Raw genomic sequence first — 14,637 nt, 5'->3', positions numbered from 1 at the left:
GGCCAGCTCCAAACGTGGAGAGAGAGGGCAGCGTGCCCCATCCCTCCCTGTAGCCATCAGGGCAGGAGCAGCCAGACCCAGAGAGCCCCTCGCTCACGGCTCAGCGCAGAGAGCAGAGAAGCGAGAAACAGCCCAGCAGCACCGCCAGCTCCCTGCCCTCCCTTCCCCTCACGCACCGCCTGCCCCAGGTGGGACCAGGTGCAAGTGCCCCGGCCAAACCCTGCGCCCCGGTGCAGCTTGCAAACGGGCCGGGAAGCAAAGCCTCGGGGACCGCATGCATGGGGCTGCGGCAGCGTGTTCGGCACGTGGGGCTGAGCCCAGCCAGCCCTCCCTCCCCGCCACAGCCAGGCAAATCTGGGGGTTGCAAGTCTGTGTTGGATGCAGAACCGGTCGCGGTGGTGGGAAAGGCTCATTACCTGGGGCCGCAACAGGACCAGTCCCTCCAGTAGGGTAACGTGGTCTTAGGTTTCATTGAGGCCGGTTGAATAAGTCCCAAGGCCTGGGATTCCCACCCCTTCCCCATAGGAGACCTCTCTCCAGCCCAGCACCTCACGCTGATGGAGGGCTGCCCCTAAGAGCTGCTCTCCTTAGGAATTGTCCCTCTTCCTCCTCCTTGCTACACCTAGTCTCCTGCTCGTCTTGGGAGGGAGCACGCCCGGTCCAACACCGAGATAGCCCTTCCCTCCTCCCCGTTGCCAAAACATCTTAGACTGAAGGGATGAGACTGTGGAAAGGCCACCACTACACCTGGCTGCGTAAGACCTGTTTGCCAAGATAAACATTGCAGTGCAAGCCATCATGTTCAAAAGCCTTGATTGAAAATACTCCCTGGAACGGAGCACCTCCCCGTCGCCCCAGGACGCCTGCCGCGGCCCGGCATCCCACCGGCACGGCCCATGGGGACATCGCTGCCTCCCGCGCCACAGCTCTGCGAGCCCCCGTCCCGCGGGAACCACTGCGCCAGCCCATGGAGGAGCGGGAAAGCAGCTGCTCACCCCAGCGACAGGCCAGGGACCCTCTGCCAATTTTTCCCTCCCTCCCTCCCTTTGGTTTCTCCCTTCCTCCCGTGCCTCACTCTGCTTTTTTTCCATCTTCCTTTCCTAAGCCGCCATGGAGGAACATGGGCTGGAGCGGAGGCAGCGAGGCAAGGGGCAGCGGCGGTGCCCGGTGCGTGGGAAGGGTCTCCGGGGCCAGGTGGTCCCCGTGAACACGGTGCCTGTCCTTCTGCGCCCACCTGCCAGGCGGGCTGAAATCCCCACCCGCAAGAGCCAGCCGCCCTTGCGGGTCAGGACTTGGCCGCCCGCCTCGGCCCGTGGCTTCTGCCCAGCCTCGCTCATATGATCCGCAGCTCGTCCGTCTCCGACAGCCCGTACTTGGTCTTGTTCTCGTTGAAGAGCTTGAGCAGGGAGCGGACGTACATCTCGTGGTACAGGTCCACCGTCTCGCAGCTCGGGTCCTCGATCTTGGGCACCGTCACGGGCTCCCCCACTGCCAGAGCCGGCACAAGGGAGGCCCGTGAGCCCCAGGGGTGAGGGACGAGCCGCTGCCCGCAGTGGCGTGGGATCCCACCCCGTGCACCATCCCACCCTCCCGGCACGCGGGGCTGCCGGGGACAGGGTCTGCACGCACTGCACCGCAGCACGGAGATGCTCACCGACAGTCGTGATGGGTCTGGGGTAGGGCAAAAATCCCCGGGACTGAACGGAGGTGAGGCCCCGGCCGTAGAAGACGCAGGGGGCGAAGCCCATCATCTTCTGGAAGCGCAGCTGGATGCTCCTCATCCAGCTGCCCTCCTCGAAAACCACCTGCCGGAAGAGGTCGTTCTCGCCGAAGGAGAAGGAGGGCACCAGGTACGCCCTGCAGGGGAGAGGCATTGCCACGAGACCGGGCACCCCGCAGCTCCCTGGGGCCACGCGGTCCACGGAGCACCCCCGTTGCCCGCGGGCAGGAGAAGCTCTGCCCCTCACCGCGGCCACCCAGCCCAGCTCACCCGTGCTGCAGGGCCATGCGCACGAAGCCCTTGCGGTTCTTCAGGATTAAGGTGGTGACTCCCGGCCGGCAGGAGAGCGACTCGGCCGCGCCGCCGATGACGATGGCCACGGCGTTCCCGGTGCCGTTCTTGGACAGGAGGTACCCTATGGCCTGGCGTGTCACGGGGCACAGACCTGGGGAGCAGAGCAGCGAGTTGCAACGGAGACGATGGAGATGGGCCTGCCCGGCTGGGAGCTGCATTTTGGGAGGGCTGGGCTAATACTCGTGTTTGCTGGGGAGGCAGGTGGCAGGGAGCGGAAAGCCTCCCCGTGCTCGGGGTATAGACAGCACATCCCAGCACCAAAGCAAGAGTGAGCTGGGCTGGCACCAAGCGCCTGCCCGGTGGTGACCCCGGCTGTGCTGCCCCATGGGCGCAGCCCTTCCTCGAGCCAGCCTGTGTGGGGCAGGGGCAAGGTCCCCCCTGCTTTGGGAGAGCACCAGCAGCTGGGGCCCTGGGCCTGCAGGCAGGGTGCAGGTAAGGTGCAAGCAGAGTGGAGGCAGGGTGCAGGCAGGGTGTGGATATGGTGCAGGCAGGGTGCAGGCAGGGTGCAGGCAGAGCACTGCCTCTTGCTCCTAGGGCGCACAGCCTCCAGGCAGAGCCGGCCCAAGCATGGGCTGTCAGTCCTGGGGTTTGCCCACAGGTGGGAGCAGGAGGCCGGGGGATGCAGTCCCTGCACCCCTCCATTGCTCCAGCTGTGCTCCCTCCCCGGTGCTGCCTGCCAGAGCAGCCTACGCGGCCCTGGGCATGGGGCAGAGCTAGGCGACCAGTGGCAGGAGCGGGGCAGGCAGGGACGGCCACCCCCAGCCCCTGGGGCACCCAGTTTGTTTAAGATGGAGAAGAGGAGGTGACGAGAGTGGGGTGAGCACCCGGGGACTCCGCAGGGTGCCTGGCAGTGGCCCCCCGGGCACGCTCACCCCCGCTCATCAGGTACTCCCTGAAGATGGGCAGGCGGAAATTGCCGGCCAGGGTGGTCAGGAAGGGTCTGATGCCAGGGAACATCTCCAAGAAGCCCGTCGATCCCGTGACGAAGTTGCAGAAGGCCCCGACGCAGAGGATGCCGTGGGGGTGCGAGCCGATGATGTAGTTGTGGCTGGGTGACAGGTCGTGGGTCTTCACCAGCTGCGGGAACCAGGGAGGATCAGCGGCCACCAGTCTGGCCACACGGGAGCCGCCGGCCACCGTGGGGCTGGGAGCACGTGTCCGCGCTGGGCAGCAGACCACTGCCTCCCGCCGGGCTGCAAGCCATGGCAAATGGGGAAAGCAAGGGCATTTCCAGGAACGGTTCCTGCTGGAGAGATGCCCCACATGCACCGGCCCTTCCTGGCCCACCTCCTCCACCTCTGGTTTTCCAGGAGGTGGGAGGTAGTTCCCACTGGAGCTGCTCCTCAGGGAGCTGGGCTTGCACCAGGGCTTGGAGGGGGGGGGTCTGCTGGGTGCACATGGCATGAACGCCCTGGCCCCTTGCCCACCCATGGCTTACCTGAACCGGGAAATAATCCCGGAAATGCTTCCACACGCGCCATTTCCGCAAGCACGCCAGCCTCCTCCCGCCTGCAAACATACACCAACGGGGGTCAGTGAATCCGCTCCAGTAGTCTTGCTGAACAACTTGCAACACATCCCTCTTTTCTACCTAGATGAAATTTGCAGATGGAAGAAGGGCCCGTTGCGGTGGTGGAAAGGCCGTTCATTGTGGAAGGGGCTGGTCAGGGAAGAGAAGACCGAAGGAGCAAGCAGGACACAGTGCATTCAGTCCAGCACGCTGGGATGGGGACCCTCTGGTGCATCTGCTCCCGACCAATATCCCTAGACTTACCTTTACCACGAGTGCGATTAGCTATTCACATGGGTCCCTGCCCAAAATCCAGCAAGCTACTTGCGTCGATCGACGCAAAGGCTTTGACACACCCAGCGGCACAAATTATCCCACCACCTTCTCCTTCTCTCTGCATTGGTCCCACCATCACGCCCCAGGCAACCCGGAGGTAATTCAGTGATAGGCGGAGAAATGAGACATCCCACATTTCCTGAGGGACGTCTCTGTGCTGCTAGAAAGACGCAGGAAACAGGGCTGTGTCCATCCATACCTTTCTCCGGCGTGTCCCAGTCGAAGATGATCCAGGCCAGATACAGGGCGGAAATGGGCCAGAAGCTGGTGAACACGAGGTAGATGAGCAGAAGCAGACTGACCACCCCTGCGGGAGCCGGGGAGAAGGGGTAAGCGTGCGCCCGCCCGGCCAGCTCACGACATCCCGTCCTCAGAGCCGCCGCCACCACCACCTAGGCACAGCTTTCCCACGTTCCAACAAAACCCAGCAAACACCGGGGTTAAGGCACGAGAGCGTTTTTGCTCCACTCACCCAGGAGCAGGAAGCTGAGGACCCACTGGAGGACGGCGAGGAGCTGCAGCCACGAGCGGACGTCCCGCTGCGAGGGCCACGGCGCCGTGAGCAGGGTGCGGAGGGCAGCCTGGACGCTGGCGCGACTCCCTGCGAAGCACGGACACCCGCTGGCCCCCGGCTCCCTCCGGCCACGCGGCCCGAAACAGCGCGGAGCCCGGGCTTGCGCAAGCCTGGTGGCCACCCCCGACTTTGGGGCAGGGGAGGCTCAGCAGCCCTCGCTGCTTCGCTGCCCGCCACATCCCCACTTTTTTCCCCCCTCCAGCCGGTTGACCGACCTTGGTGAACCATTAACCACCCCAGAGCGGTGCCAGCCGGGCCGGGAGCCAGGATCCAAACTCCACGCGCATCCCCGTCCCCTCCTCCCCGGCACCGGCCCACCGCGCTCGCCTCGCTGGCCAAAGGTCCGCCTGCCTCGGCTGCCACCGTGACCACGGGTTCTTGGGCCACATGGCTGCAAAATAGCCCCAAACCCGAGCGCCGGCCAAACAGAGACCCCTCCATGGAGGGACCCACACCACTCTCCTGGGCTGGGAGGTCCCAGAAAGACCCTCGAGTTGGAGAATAACCACCAAAATCCAGATTTAGGCCAGGCTGGGATGATGGAGGCTCGACTTTTCCCAGCTCAATCCAAACCAGGAGTGGGACAATTAAAATTAAACACTGGAGTCATCACCAGCGTCGAAGAATTATTTTTCCTCTCCCTATGCCCCCCGAGCGGTTTGCCATGCTTTAAACAATCCCTCCTGCCCGTCCCTGACACACGTCCCACGACATATTCCCAGAAATCTTAGAGCCCTTGGAGCCCTGTGGTTTCCAACTTTCCAAATTCCTAGTTTTTTCCAGTGAAGACAAGAGCTCTGCCTAGCGATTCGTGCCTACCAAAAAGTTGCTTTTTTTAGTTGCTTTTTATAGCCTCCCCCAGCAGCACTCCATGAATTTCCAGACCACAGAATGGAAACCATCAGCCGAGTAATGGACAAACCCCAGTGGCTCTGCTCACGCCCACGTAGGTCTCCGTCCTGTGTAACAGGGACTTTTCTGAAGGCAACCCACCAGAAATTTGGGCTCCACAGCTCGGAAGCAGCAAAGAAACATGAAGGAGAATTTGCTGCGCTTTGTAGCATTTTGCGGGAGTAACATTATCTAACACATTGTCAGTAAAAACTTAAGAAATTTCATTCCTGTTGAGCAACTCTATGTTTTCCTCTGGTGCTGCTAACCCCAAATTGCTCCGAACACCTCCCTTTCCCCTAAGCAGTCTGCAGCAGATAGACAATAGTGACAACAAACATTAATTGCCTGACTAGATACTCGCAACTCCAGAGCATTAGGAACCATTCAAACACGCTTTGGAAATTTCTTACCACTACGATTTTGGGAATAGGCTGCAATAATTGTTTTCATGGTGGCAAGAAGTTCTGCTCCAGACTCTGGTTCTGCAGGTTAAAAGGCAAGTTTGGAAATACCGGACTGAGACTGTGTATCCAGTTACTTTAACTGCACCAGCCGATCCAAGATAAACTGTCCGCTGCGGAGGGGAGAGGACGGGCTCCGGCCTTGACCTGCAGCGCGAGGAGAAGCTGGTGCTCCTCAGGAGGGAAAGGAGATGGTGCTGAGCGCCGAGGAGCTGCTTTCGTAAAGGGTGCTGTGCTCTTCCTCCAAAACGCACAATTACCACAGCTCTTCATCGTTATCGGAGGTCATTCAGCGGGTGCTGCCTTCCCCCCTGCGGGGAATGGTACTGTCCAAACTTTGGGTATTTCACAAACCGCTGTCATGCCTTACTGGTGTGACTCCCCCCGGGCTGCCCGAAACCGTCATCCCCAGGTCTCCTGCTCCAAGCTACAGGAACGCACTTTGCCAGATGGGTCCTGACCGTTAGTCCCACTGTCCAACACAAAATCCCATCCTTTTCCACGGCCACAGTCCAGCGGAGGAGAAAGCACGCTGCCTGTGACTAGGAGAGGCACCAAAGCCAGCAACCTGGCACCATTTCCCTGATGTTCTTGAGACTGTGGATGTTTTCCCTCTCACCCTTCTCCCTTTGGGGCTGCTGGAAGTGATGGGAAAGGAGATTGAATGTGAAGCTCAATTCTTTGTTGTTTCAACCCAAGGCTGATCCACCCAGGCAGAAGATTTTCCACATTCTGTGCTAGAATAAGATCAAAAATTAATGCTTCTGAGAAGATAATCATCTTTAAGAGGATGATGGGTGAACTAGCTGTCAGGCATACGACTATGGCCTGCTAGCCTGTGAATACTGGAGTAGCGCTCATGGAGGATGGGAGACCCAAAGTTTTTTTCTGCTTAGAAAGCAATCTGCACCAAGGTTCCCTGGATCCTACTGTGAAGGTTGGGGGAGGGTTAGGGTGTGGGAACATCTTCAGGAGTTCATTGGAATAGCCTTAACACGGGGATTGTGGCTCTGGCTGGAATTACAGCTCACCGAAACACTAGCACAGAAGGCTGAAAGGAGGATTGGGTATAGCTAAATCAAACAACTTTAGGCAAGATTCCCTTGCAAACGCACATAGGAAAAAAAAAGCCAACAAACAAACCAAAAGTAGCACAGAAGTATCCACGAGATGCGACTCCAGGCTAACATTGACAGGAATAGTAAAGATCTGCAGGACCTAATTCACTAGAACTAGTTCTCAGACCTACCTTTCCAGAAGTACTCAATAAGAGCAGTCTCTCTAACACCAAATGTAGGAAAGGGGTAAATCCATGTATAAGATTGCATGAGTGTTAGAGCAAAAAACATTTCAGAGGAGAGATCTGAAGCTCACAAAAATTCATAGACAAGAATCTGTTAAGTTATAGAGATTTGATACCTAGAAAAATGGGCATTAACAGCATCCATTGCAGGCCACAGCTTCAGAAATGCGGATTAGCTAAGAGCTGAGATTGCTTCATACTGCTAGGTATAAAATGTCTAAATCCCACTGCAGCCTAGCTGGTTCCCGAGCTGTGCCTGAATGATGTTAGTATGAAGGAAAAATGCTAGACTCTTTAAATCATCATCCCTAAAGCCTGCAGATGAAAACCCCTGACTGAACTTCAAAAATCAGACAGTAAATACCTTCTGGCCTGCTCTGGATAGCACACATGACCACATTAGCAGCTGCCACAGGAATTAGGCTTTGGTTTTTACCTGACATCTGTAACGTAGCTTCCATTAGCAGAATGCCGGTTTAGAACAACCTCGGAATCACAGCTGTTCACCACGCTAGGTGAGCCCAGAGTTTCCTGCAGCGTTTTTTCAGGTTTCTTACCCAGCAATGCTACTTCTGTGATCCGAGTCAGTGCTAGGTACGGCAAAACAGTCATGTCCTCTCTTCTCTGTCAGTTCAGGATTATTACCAACAGCTATTTCAACTAGCTTTAGAGGAATTCAGACAGGGTTTTCACCATTACAGGGCTATTTGGTAAGTAGATTTCAAAGCACACTGGCAGTCAGTGCACCACCCCTCTTTCGAACACTACACAATTTCTCCCAGTGTTAGTCTCCATAATACACCAAGCTGGCCGAGCATTTATACACACAGAATTTATATTATGTATGTTATATTATGTTATAGCCACACAATCTCCCTGTTACACTAAGTGAAAGGATAAACATTTCTATTACAGCATTTTACTGTGTGTATTATCAACACTTCACACCACAGCCCTTGAAATACCTGATCTACTTAACATACAAACATCCAAAACACTTTTGTCTGCCACTTTGGGACGAATGAAGGGATGAGACTGTGGAAAGGCCACCAATACACCTGGCTGCACAAGACCTGTTTGCCAAGATAAACATTGCAGTGCAAGCTGTTGTGTTCAAAAGCCTTGACTGAAAATACTCTCTGGAACAGACCACCTGACAATTCACATTTCCCATCCTCAGCTCTTTTGGTTGCTGGAAACCAACCTTACAAAATTGCTCTAGAAGAGCCTAGGACAAAGAGCAAGGGATTTTACAGCAAGAACTAGTCAGGACAAGAGATTTTATTTTGTTTAAAATATAGAGAAAAAATAAATACATCCACCAACAATACAAAGAGCTGTTTTCAAATTCATGTACTTTCTTTCAAGGACTTCCTCTGACTGGGAGAGCAGAGGTAGTTCGATCCCTCGGAAAGAGCTCCACTTGACAAGAGCTCCTGTGTTATCACTGCACATGACAAGTGCACTCTCAGTCTGACATTTATGTAAACCAAAACAAACTGTCCTGTTCACTCCTTGGACTCCAGTGACTCCCAGAGAAGTCAAGGATACCTCTGCGTATGTACAGTCTATTTACTCCTATATCTCCAGGATATAGGCATTCTTACAGGATTTCCAAGCCCTACTCTTTCTGCAGCTGCAGCGTCAGCCCATATTCTGTCGGTTGCCATAGCCTTTTGGGTGTGTATCTTTCCAGTCATCCCAGTTTCGAGCTTTCTGAAGAGCTTCCTCATCATCCTCTTCCTCTTTTTTCTCCTGCTGCTTCTTCTGCAGTTCGTCATCAGTTACACCTGCTATAGGTCAAGAATAAAAGTGAGGGGCAGTAAGACAGTGAAAGATCACTAGCCCAGTTCTCAGAATAGAAGCCCATCTGGGAGCCAGTACAGACTGAAAGCAGAATTGCCAACCAACAGCAACCTAATAGGCAAAGTTTGTTCTTACTCTTCATCAGTCAGTGGGTGTTTTGTATCTTGAACATATCCCCATTCACTCTTCCCCTCGCAACAGTTCCCAAATTCTCTATGCCAAATTTTACTTTCCACTCCATACCTGGTGTTCTCTGAGGGACGCTCTGACCAGGCATGACTCCTTGCCTTCTGCGCTGCTCATACCAATCATCTACTGTCATAGTTGGCACGCCAGGATATCCAGCACCAAACACTCTATGGGAAGAAAAAGTCAAGGAACGCGCTTTATGTACCCTTATTAATGAACAGAAACAGATAACAATGCAGAGAAATACTCTGTACTCCAATCTGTACTGTAATAGAAGACATTTTGTCATGGATGACTTGGGAACAGATGTATTTCTAGGGTCTGGGCCTTCAGCAACAGGCTTGCCAGTAACCTAGCCATAACAGTATTTAAACAGTTCACCCAATAAGTTTAGAGAGATAAAGACTGTTCTATTCCAAAGGCCCTGAATCACTTCTATTCAACGGAGAAAGGTCTCTGCTAGCTTAACCTGCCAAGGAGGCCACTGGGAACTGAATTAGGCACTGCTTAGCTAAATAGATACATTGAAGGCTCAGGACAAGTTATGTCAAAAGCATGACAAGAAACCCTGTTTCTATCCCATTTTGTGCTTTAGCTGCCATATTCTTTACAAGAATCTGACAGTGCCACAAAGTGTTAAGATCTTGATCCCCTAGGGAGAGCCTTACAGTCAAAAATTGTAAATAACAGGCTATTGTGATTGATGAATCTCTGGTAGGTATTGCATCTTCCCAGCCACTAAGATCACTTATTTGAATTCACTGAAATCTTCCAGAGTGCACACTGGATTAACAGACACCACATGTGCTTTTCACCACCAGGTTCTTAAAGAGTGAAGAACAATCCTGTTATACCATGCAGAGGTTTAGAGGGTGAGATAAGCCTTGCCTCTCCACAGCTAACTAAAGAGCAAGCACATGGTCTATAAACTAACACAGCTGTATTTGCCTCGTATAGTCTTCTCTTCTGCTACTCCGATAGGGGGAAACAGCATTAATAAAGACACTGAAGCATGCTGATAACAGAAGAAATTACAGAGAAGGTGGCGGAAATAAATTAGAAGTTTGCCCCATTCCCTGCCCCAGATGTACAATACATGCCACATCTTGATGTGGCACACTTTTTAAGAATAACCACCAGTTTTCTGCATTTGAAAGAATATCCTAGGGTTGATATGACAGAGCACTGCATCACACTGTGTCTAAATAATCAGAAAACAACATACTTAGCCTGAGCAGCATCCCGGGTAAGAATGAAAGGTTTCAATGGAGCCCTGACTTGCCGAGAAGTACCGTGTGGTGGTGCTGAAGACTGAAGTTGCAAACAATAGTCAAAAGATAATCATGTAGATGGCAGCCCCCTTCTTTCCTTTCCATCCCAAACAAGTTATTAAAGGTCTTGTAGATGAGAAATGCCTCTGCTGTCAGAGCAACATCCCAGGATGGACAAATCAGGCCCTAATCCAGTTTAAATCATGAACTCCATCTGTGAGCTTCTACAAATCACTTCTATTTGTGCCTTTGTTATACCAGTTCTGATCAAAGCACAAAGCTGACGTAGCTGAACCAGATCAGCTCAGATCGAAGCATGAAGTTTAGCTTATTTTTTCCAGGGATCAGACAGTGCTTTCTGCAGCAAGTAGAATCATCATTCACAATGAGGTTATCATCTGGGCACTACAGAAAAGCAGACTTCTACAGTGCCAGATAATGAACTGCACAAATAAGTCACACCAACAAAACTAGGCTATGGCACATTTAGGCACATTATGAAATTTGCATCCCAGCCAGACATTTAGGTGAGCAGCACAAAGCCGAGAAACACTAGTATACACAAGACTTGCAGGTTCATGAGAAGCTTCAGTCATTCAGAACAGGCATTCCTGGAATGTTTTGACGTTTTCTAAGCTAGAACTGTATGCTGGGGGCAGGGGAACAAAACAACCCAAGGCTCTTGTTTAAAAATCCACTTAGTTCTTTAGTGTTAAGGGACTGGCACAACTGAGCAAAGCTGAGAAAAGCCTCTGCACACAGACCAGATCAGCTTTGATATTCAGCACTCTAGTATTTCACAAGCTTTGACTGTCTAGGACACGCGGTGACACCAGACAGTGACTAATCCAAAAAAAAAAAAAAGACCACCACCCATTCGGAATTAAATCCAAACCCATCCGCTTAGGTCATATGCGAGCTAGATTTTAAACTAGAACTTCACAGAATAAAACTTACAAAACTGCCTCTGAGATTAATTTACTCTCCACAGTGTCTATCATCAGGTCTAAGTATCCACAGTCCACAGGACCTGCAGTTCAAGAGAGATCTCGTACCTGTTTTGTTGTACCTCTGCTCCTCAAAATGACCGTTTCTTGGTCAATACTCTCAATTTCCTCAAGGCTGATGTTGATCCATTTCTGGGTTTGCAAGAGGTAAAATTCTCGCATCTGATCCTCATCTGCTTGCCCACTCTCCACAAAGGTTCTCATAGAGGCCAATCTGTTCTCCAGTTCCTTCTTCTGCTTATATCTGGCTCACAGAGAACAAAATGAGATCATTTAAGTAACTTTTCTCTAGCATAACCCAGATACTCTGTTTTTTAAAATAAACAACTTGCGATTTCTTGAAATTCAGTCAAATTCAGTTAAAGAACCACCTCCTGCCCCAATCCCATTTTCACTGCTTTTTACATAGGTGCCAGTTGGCGACCAGCACTCATTAGGATAAGCAAATCCCAGACATCCATAGAGCTCCCCATATCTTAGAAAAAGTTCCCTGTGAAAGCAGTTCCCATTCATTTAACAACAGAGTAACATTCCTGCAAAGACTCACAGGAAAATTTCCATTATGAAGAAGAGGACCATTGGCAGCACTAGATCATACTGGGGGTTACTTGCTGGTGACCTCTAAAGGGTAAGCACAAGGCAAAACACCAAGCACAAGGCTTTATCCACCCACCTCAATTAGAATCACCTGACTGAGAATTTAAGTTTTTTGACACAGGAAAAAAATACAGAAATCAGAAGGGATTCACTTTAATTGCAAAAGATTTTGAAATGCAGTCATATACAAACATATAGTGCTAATACCTTTTCCTCACATCTTTCCCATCACTTTCATCTGTCCACTCAAGTTTAGACTTTACTCTGGATCCTTGCTACTCTTTACAAAATATTTTAACACTACGTCAGGTACTTAAGAAGAGAATTATGTACAGAAAGGCAGGTTTACTGTTGTAATTTAAAGTAACTCCTGACTGTTAAGAGTAGTTAAAATAAGACAGTTAAAATGCCTTTCCCCCCCCCCCCTTTTTTTTGTGCTAATAGGTCAGCAAACCTAAAATGTTAAGCCTCCCAGGTAAAATGAGGAAAAACTGGCAAGGCTAATCTGCTGGAGGAAAAGGAATTAAATTCTTCAGCTCCTTCAATGAGATAACCAACACAATAGCTATTTTGAACTGTCTCTACATTACATGAAGATATCAAAGAGCTGCTTATAAAGCAGATTAATTCATGAAGAGTTCAATCAAAACTGTGTTAAAAAAAAACAACAGCTGAGAAAGGAACTGGAAAAGTGTTTTAGTTATTGGGGGTGTGTGGAGGGAAACAGCCTAAATAATATATTTTAGGCTAAATGATTGTGTCCAACTTCCTTTACTTACAGTGAGAAATGAACAGTAAGAACCAAGGATTAGAAAACTACAGGAGCTGAATGGAGAAGCAGCCTAGAAGAACCTTGCAGCGGGGCAGGTTGCTTCAGCTGGCCTGCTGCAACGCCAGCCTGCTCCCCAGGCTCCGGCACGCTGGAGCGCCGCGCTCACGTACGGCGCAGAGAGCAAGGGTAAGGCAGCTAGGATGGCATGGGTCCAGACTAGATGCAGGCCTCCTTAAGGAAGTGTGTTCACAGTGTCTAAGGATTTTCCCGAAAGCAAATATAATTGCAACTCCTCATCTCGCAGCCGGATCGAGTAATGACCTGCTTTCAGCCAAACTCACAACACAGGCACCTCCGGTTTTCCCGTGGGCGGATGATGCCCCGTGCAGCCGCGCTCGCGGGATCAGGCGCAGCTCCAAGACGGCCAACACCCATCCCGTGTTGCAGAGGCTTTGCTGCGCTCACCCAAACGTCTCCAACTCACTCTCCTACCCCAAAGCCCATTTTATTTAGACTGCTTTCTAGAACAGGAATCATGTTTTGCCTTTGTGCAAGGTGAGCACTCTTTGAGCCCAGATGGGGCCTTCCAGCGCTGCTACAGCAAGCGACAACTTTATTATCAAAAGCCTTAAAGCAAAGCACGATGAAGAGGCTTTATATCTCTTTACTAAAGATCTATCAATAAGTTCAGTGGTAAAAAATAAAAATAAATAATAATCCCAGCGTGTGGCTTTACGCAGCTGGCAGCGACTAGGGAACTGATACCGAAGGAAGCATGTGCGGTACTTACTAGAAGACTGGAAACTCGAGACACGTCTCTCCTCTCCCCGAGGGAGCAGAGCTACGAGGCGGCGCGCGTTTCAAGATGGAGCGAACGCTCAGCGCCGAGGAGAACCGCTTTACCGCCGCGCAGGCCTGCCCAGCCACCCCCCCGGGCCCGGGGCCGGGGCCCAGGCCTCCCCCCTCCACCCTCGACCTACCTCTCGATCTTGGCTTGCCGGGCCGACGCCATGGCCACCAGGCCGCCGGCGGCCGGGCCCGGGGCGGCGGCGGGGGCCGGCGGGCTGCCGGCGGGGCCCGGCAGGGCGAAGCTGCCCAGGCCGTAGCTCTTGCAGAGCCGCAGGAAGCGGCAGAAGTGGGCGCGGGCGCTTTCCAGGTGCTCCAGCCGCCGGCTCTGGTTGACCTGCCGCAGCGTCAGGGCCCCCAGCAGGGCGGGCAGCGGCAGGTAGCGCAAGTCGGCCGACGCGATCTCCTCCAGCTCCTCGTTCTCGCTGCGGGACGAGAGAGGCGAGACCGTCCCGCACCCGCCGCCCGCACCGGGCTCGGGGGGGCGACGGGGGGACCCGCGCGGCGCAGCCCGCCTCGCCCCCGCCGCCTCTCACCTGAACAGGTCCAGCTGCGCCACCATGGCGGCCGCCTGCTGCAGGGCGTCGAGCCCCCGCCGCACCTTGTCCTGCACGGCCGGGGCGGCCGAGGACGGCTCGGTGCCGGCCTCCACCTCCTCCCACAGCCGCCAGCCCGCCGCCAGCAGCTCGGGCAGCCGCGGCGCCTCCGTACCAGCCCCCTCCGCCATCTTGGGCCGGGAGCGCAGCCCTTGCCGCCGTGCCGCTTCCGGGCCCGCCCCCGGCCGCCATCTTAGTGGCGGCGGCGAGCCACGCCGCAGAGGGCGTGCCGCCATCTTGGTAGGGGCAGGGCGGCCGCCGCTGCGAGAGCGGGGCGCCATGTGAGGAGGGCAGCGGGGCGGCGGTCGGGGGGCCCGTGAGGCGAGGGGAGCCCCGTGAGGCGGGGGGGGGAGCCCGGGCTGCCACACCGGGGGCCGGGCAGCCACCGTTGCCCGCAGCAG

General features: G+C 53.5%; 2 protein-coding genes across 2 annotated transcripts; both read right to left on the bottom strand.

The window, feature by feature from the left end:
- Window positions 1–1,067: 1,067 nt before the first annotated feature.
- Window positions 1,068–6,122, bottom strand: LOC106486174 (diacylglycerol O-acyltransferase 2-like). Its single transcript, XM_067304405.1, has 9 exons — window positions 6,110–6,122; window positions 5,799–5,870; window positions 4,393–4,521; window positions 4,120–4,227; window positions 3,513–3,583; window positions 2,947–3,151; window positions 1,991–2,165; window positions 1,655–1,857; window positions 1,068–1,488 (listed from the first exon to the last, which is right to left on the bottom strand). Exons 1-9 carry the CDS (start codon window positions 6,120–6,122, stop codon window positions 1,334–1,336), a joined length of 1,131 nt encoding a protein of 376 aa, XP_067160506.1. The 3' UTR covers window positions 1,068–1,333.
- Window positions 6,123–8,415: 2,293 nt separating this feature from the next.
- Window positions 8,416–14,384, bottom strand: IGBP1 (immunoglobulin binding protein 1). The gene is made up of 6 exons (XM_067304033.1): window positions 14,177–14,384; window positions 13,775–14,065; window positions 11,474–11,669; window positions 10,373–10,458; window positions 9,202–9,314; window positions 8,416–8,945 (listed from the first exon to the last, which is right to left on the bottom strand). Exons 1-6 carry the CDS (start codon window positions 14,365–14,367, stop codon window positions 8,797–8,799), a joined length of 1,026 nt encoding a protein of 341 aa, XP_067160134.1. The 5' UTR covers window positions 14,368–14,384; the 3' UTR covers window positions 8,416–8,796.
- Window positions 14,385–14,637: the final 253 nt, after the last annotated feature.

Source organism: Apteryx mantelli, chromosome 13, assembly GCF_036417845.1.
Source record: "Apteryx mantelli isolate bAptMan1 chromosome 13, bAptMan1.hap1, whole genome shotgun sequence".
Taxonomy (NCBI): Eukaryota; Metazoa; Chordata; class Aves; order Apterygiformes; family Apterygidae; genus Apteryx; species Apteryx mantelli.
Note: the sequence above shows the minus strand (reverse complement) of the source record. Positions and strands in the feature narration are given on the sequence as shown.

Excerpts from the sequence above, each read along its gene's own strand:
- LOC106486174 (XM_067304405.1), bottom strand. Across the intron at positions 4,228-4,392 it reads CCTCAGCTTCCTGCTCCTGG|GGGTGGTCAGTCTGCTTCTG; the intron begins GTGAGTGGAGCA and ends CGGCTCCCGCAG. Across the intron at positions 1,489-1,654 it reads CAGACCCATCACGACTGTCG|TGGGGGAGCCCGTGACGGTG; the intron begins GTGAGCATCTCC and ends CGGCTCTGGCAG.
- IGBP1 (XM_067304033.1), bottom strand. The coding sequence starts at position 14,367 with ATGGCGGAGGGGGCTGGTACGGAGGCGCCGCGGCTGCCCGAGCTGCTG. Across the intron at positions 10,459-11,473 it reads GCAGAGGTACAACAAAACAG|TCTTCAGCACCACCACACGG; the intron begins GTACGAGATCTC and ends TTGCAACTTCAG. Across the intron at positions 9,315-10,372 it reads CGGGATGCTGCTCAGGCTAA|AGTGTTTGGTGCTGGATATC; the intron begins GTATGTTGTTTT and ends TTCTTCCCATAG.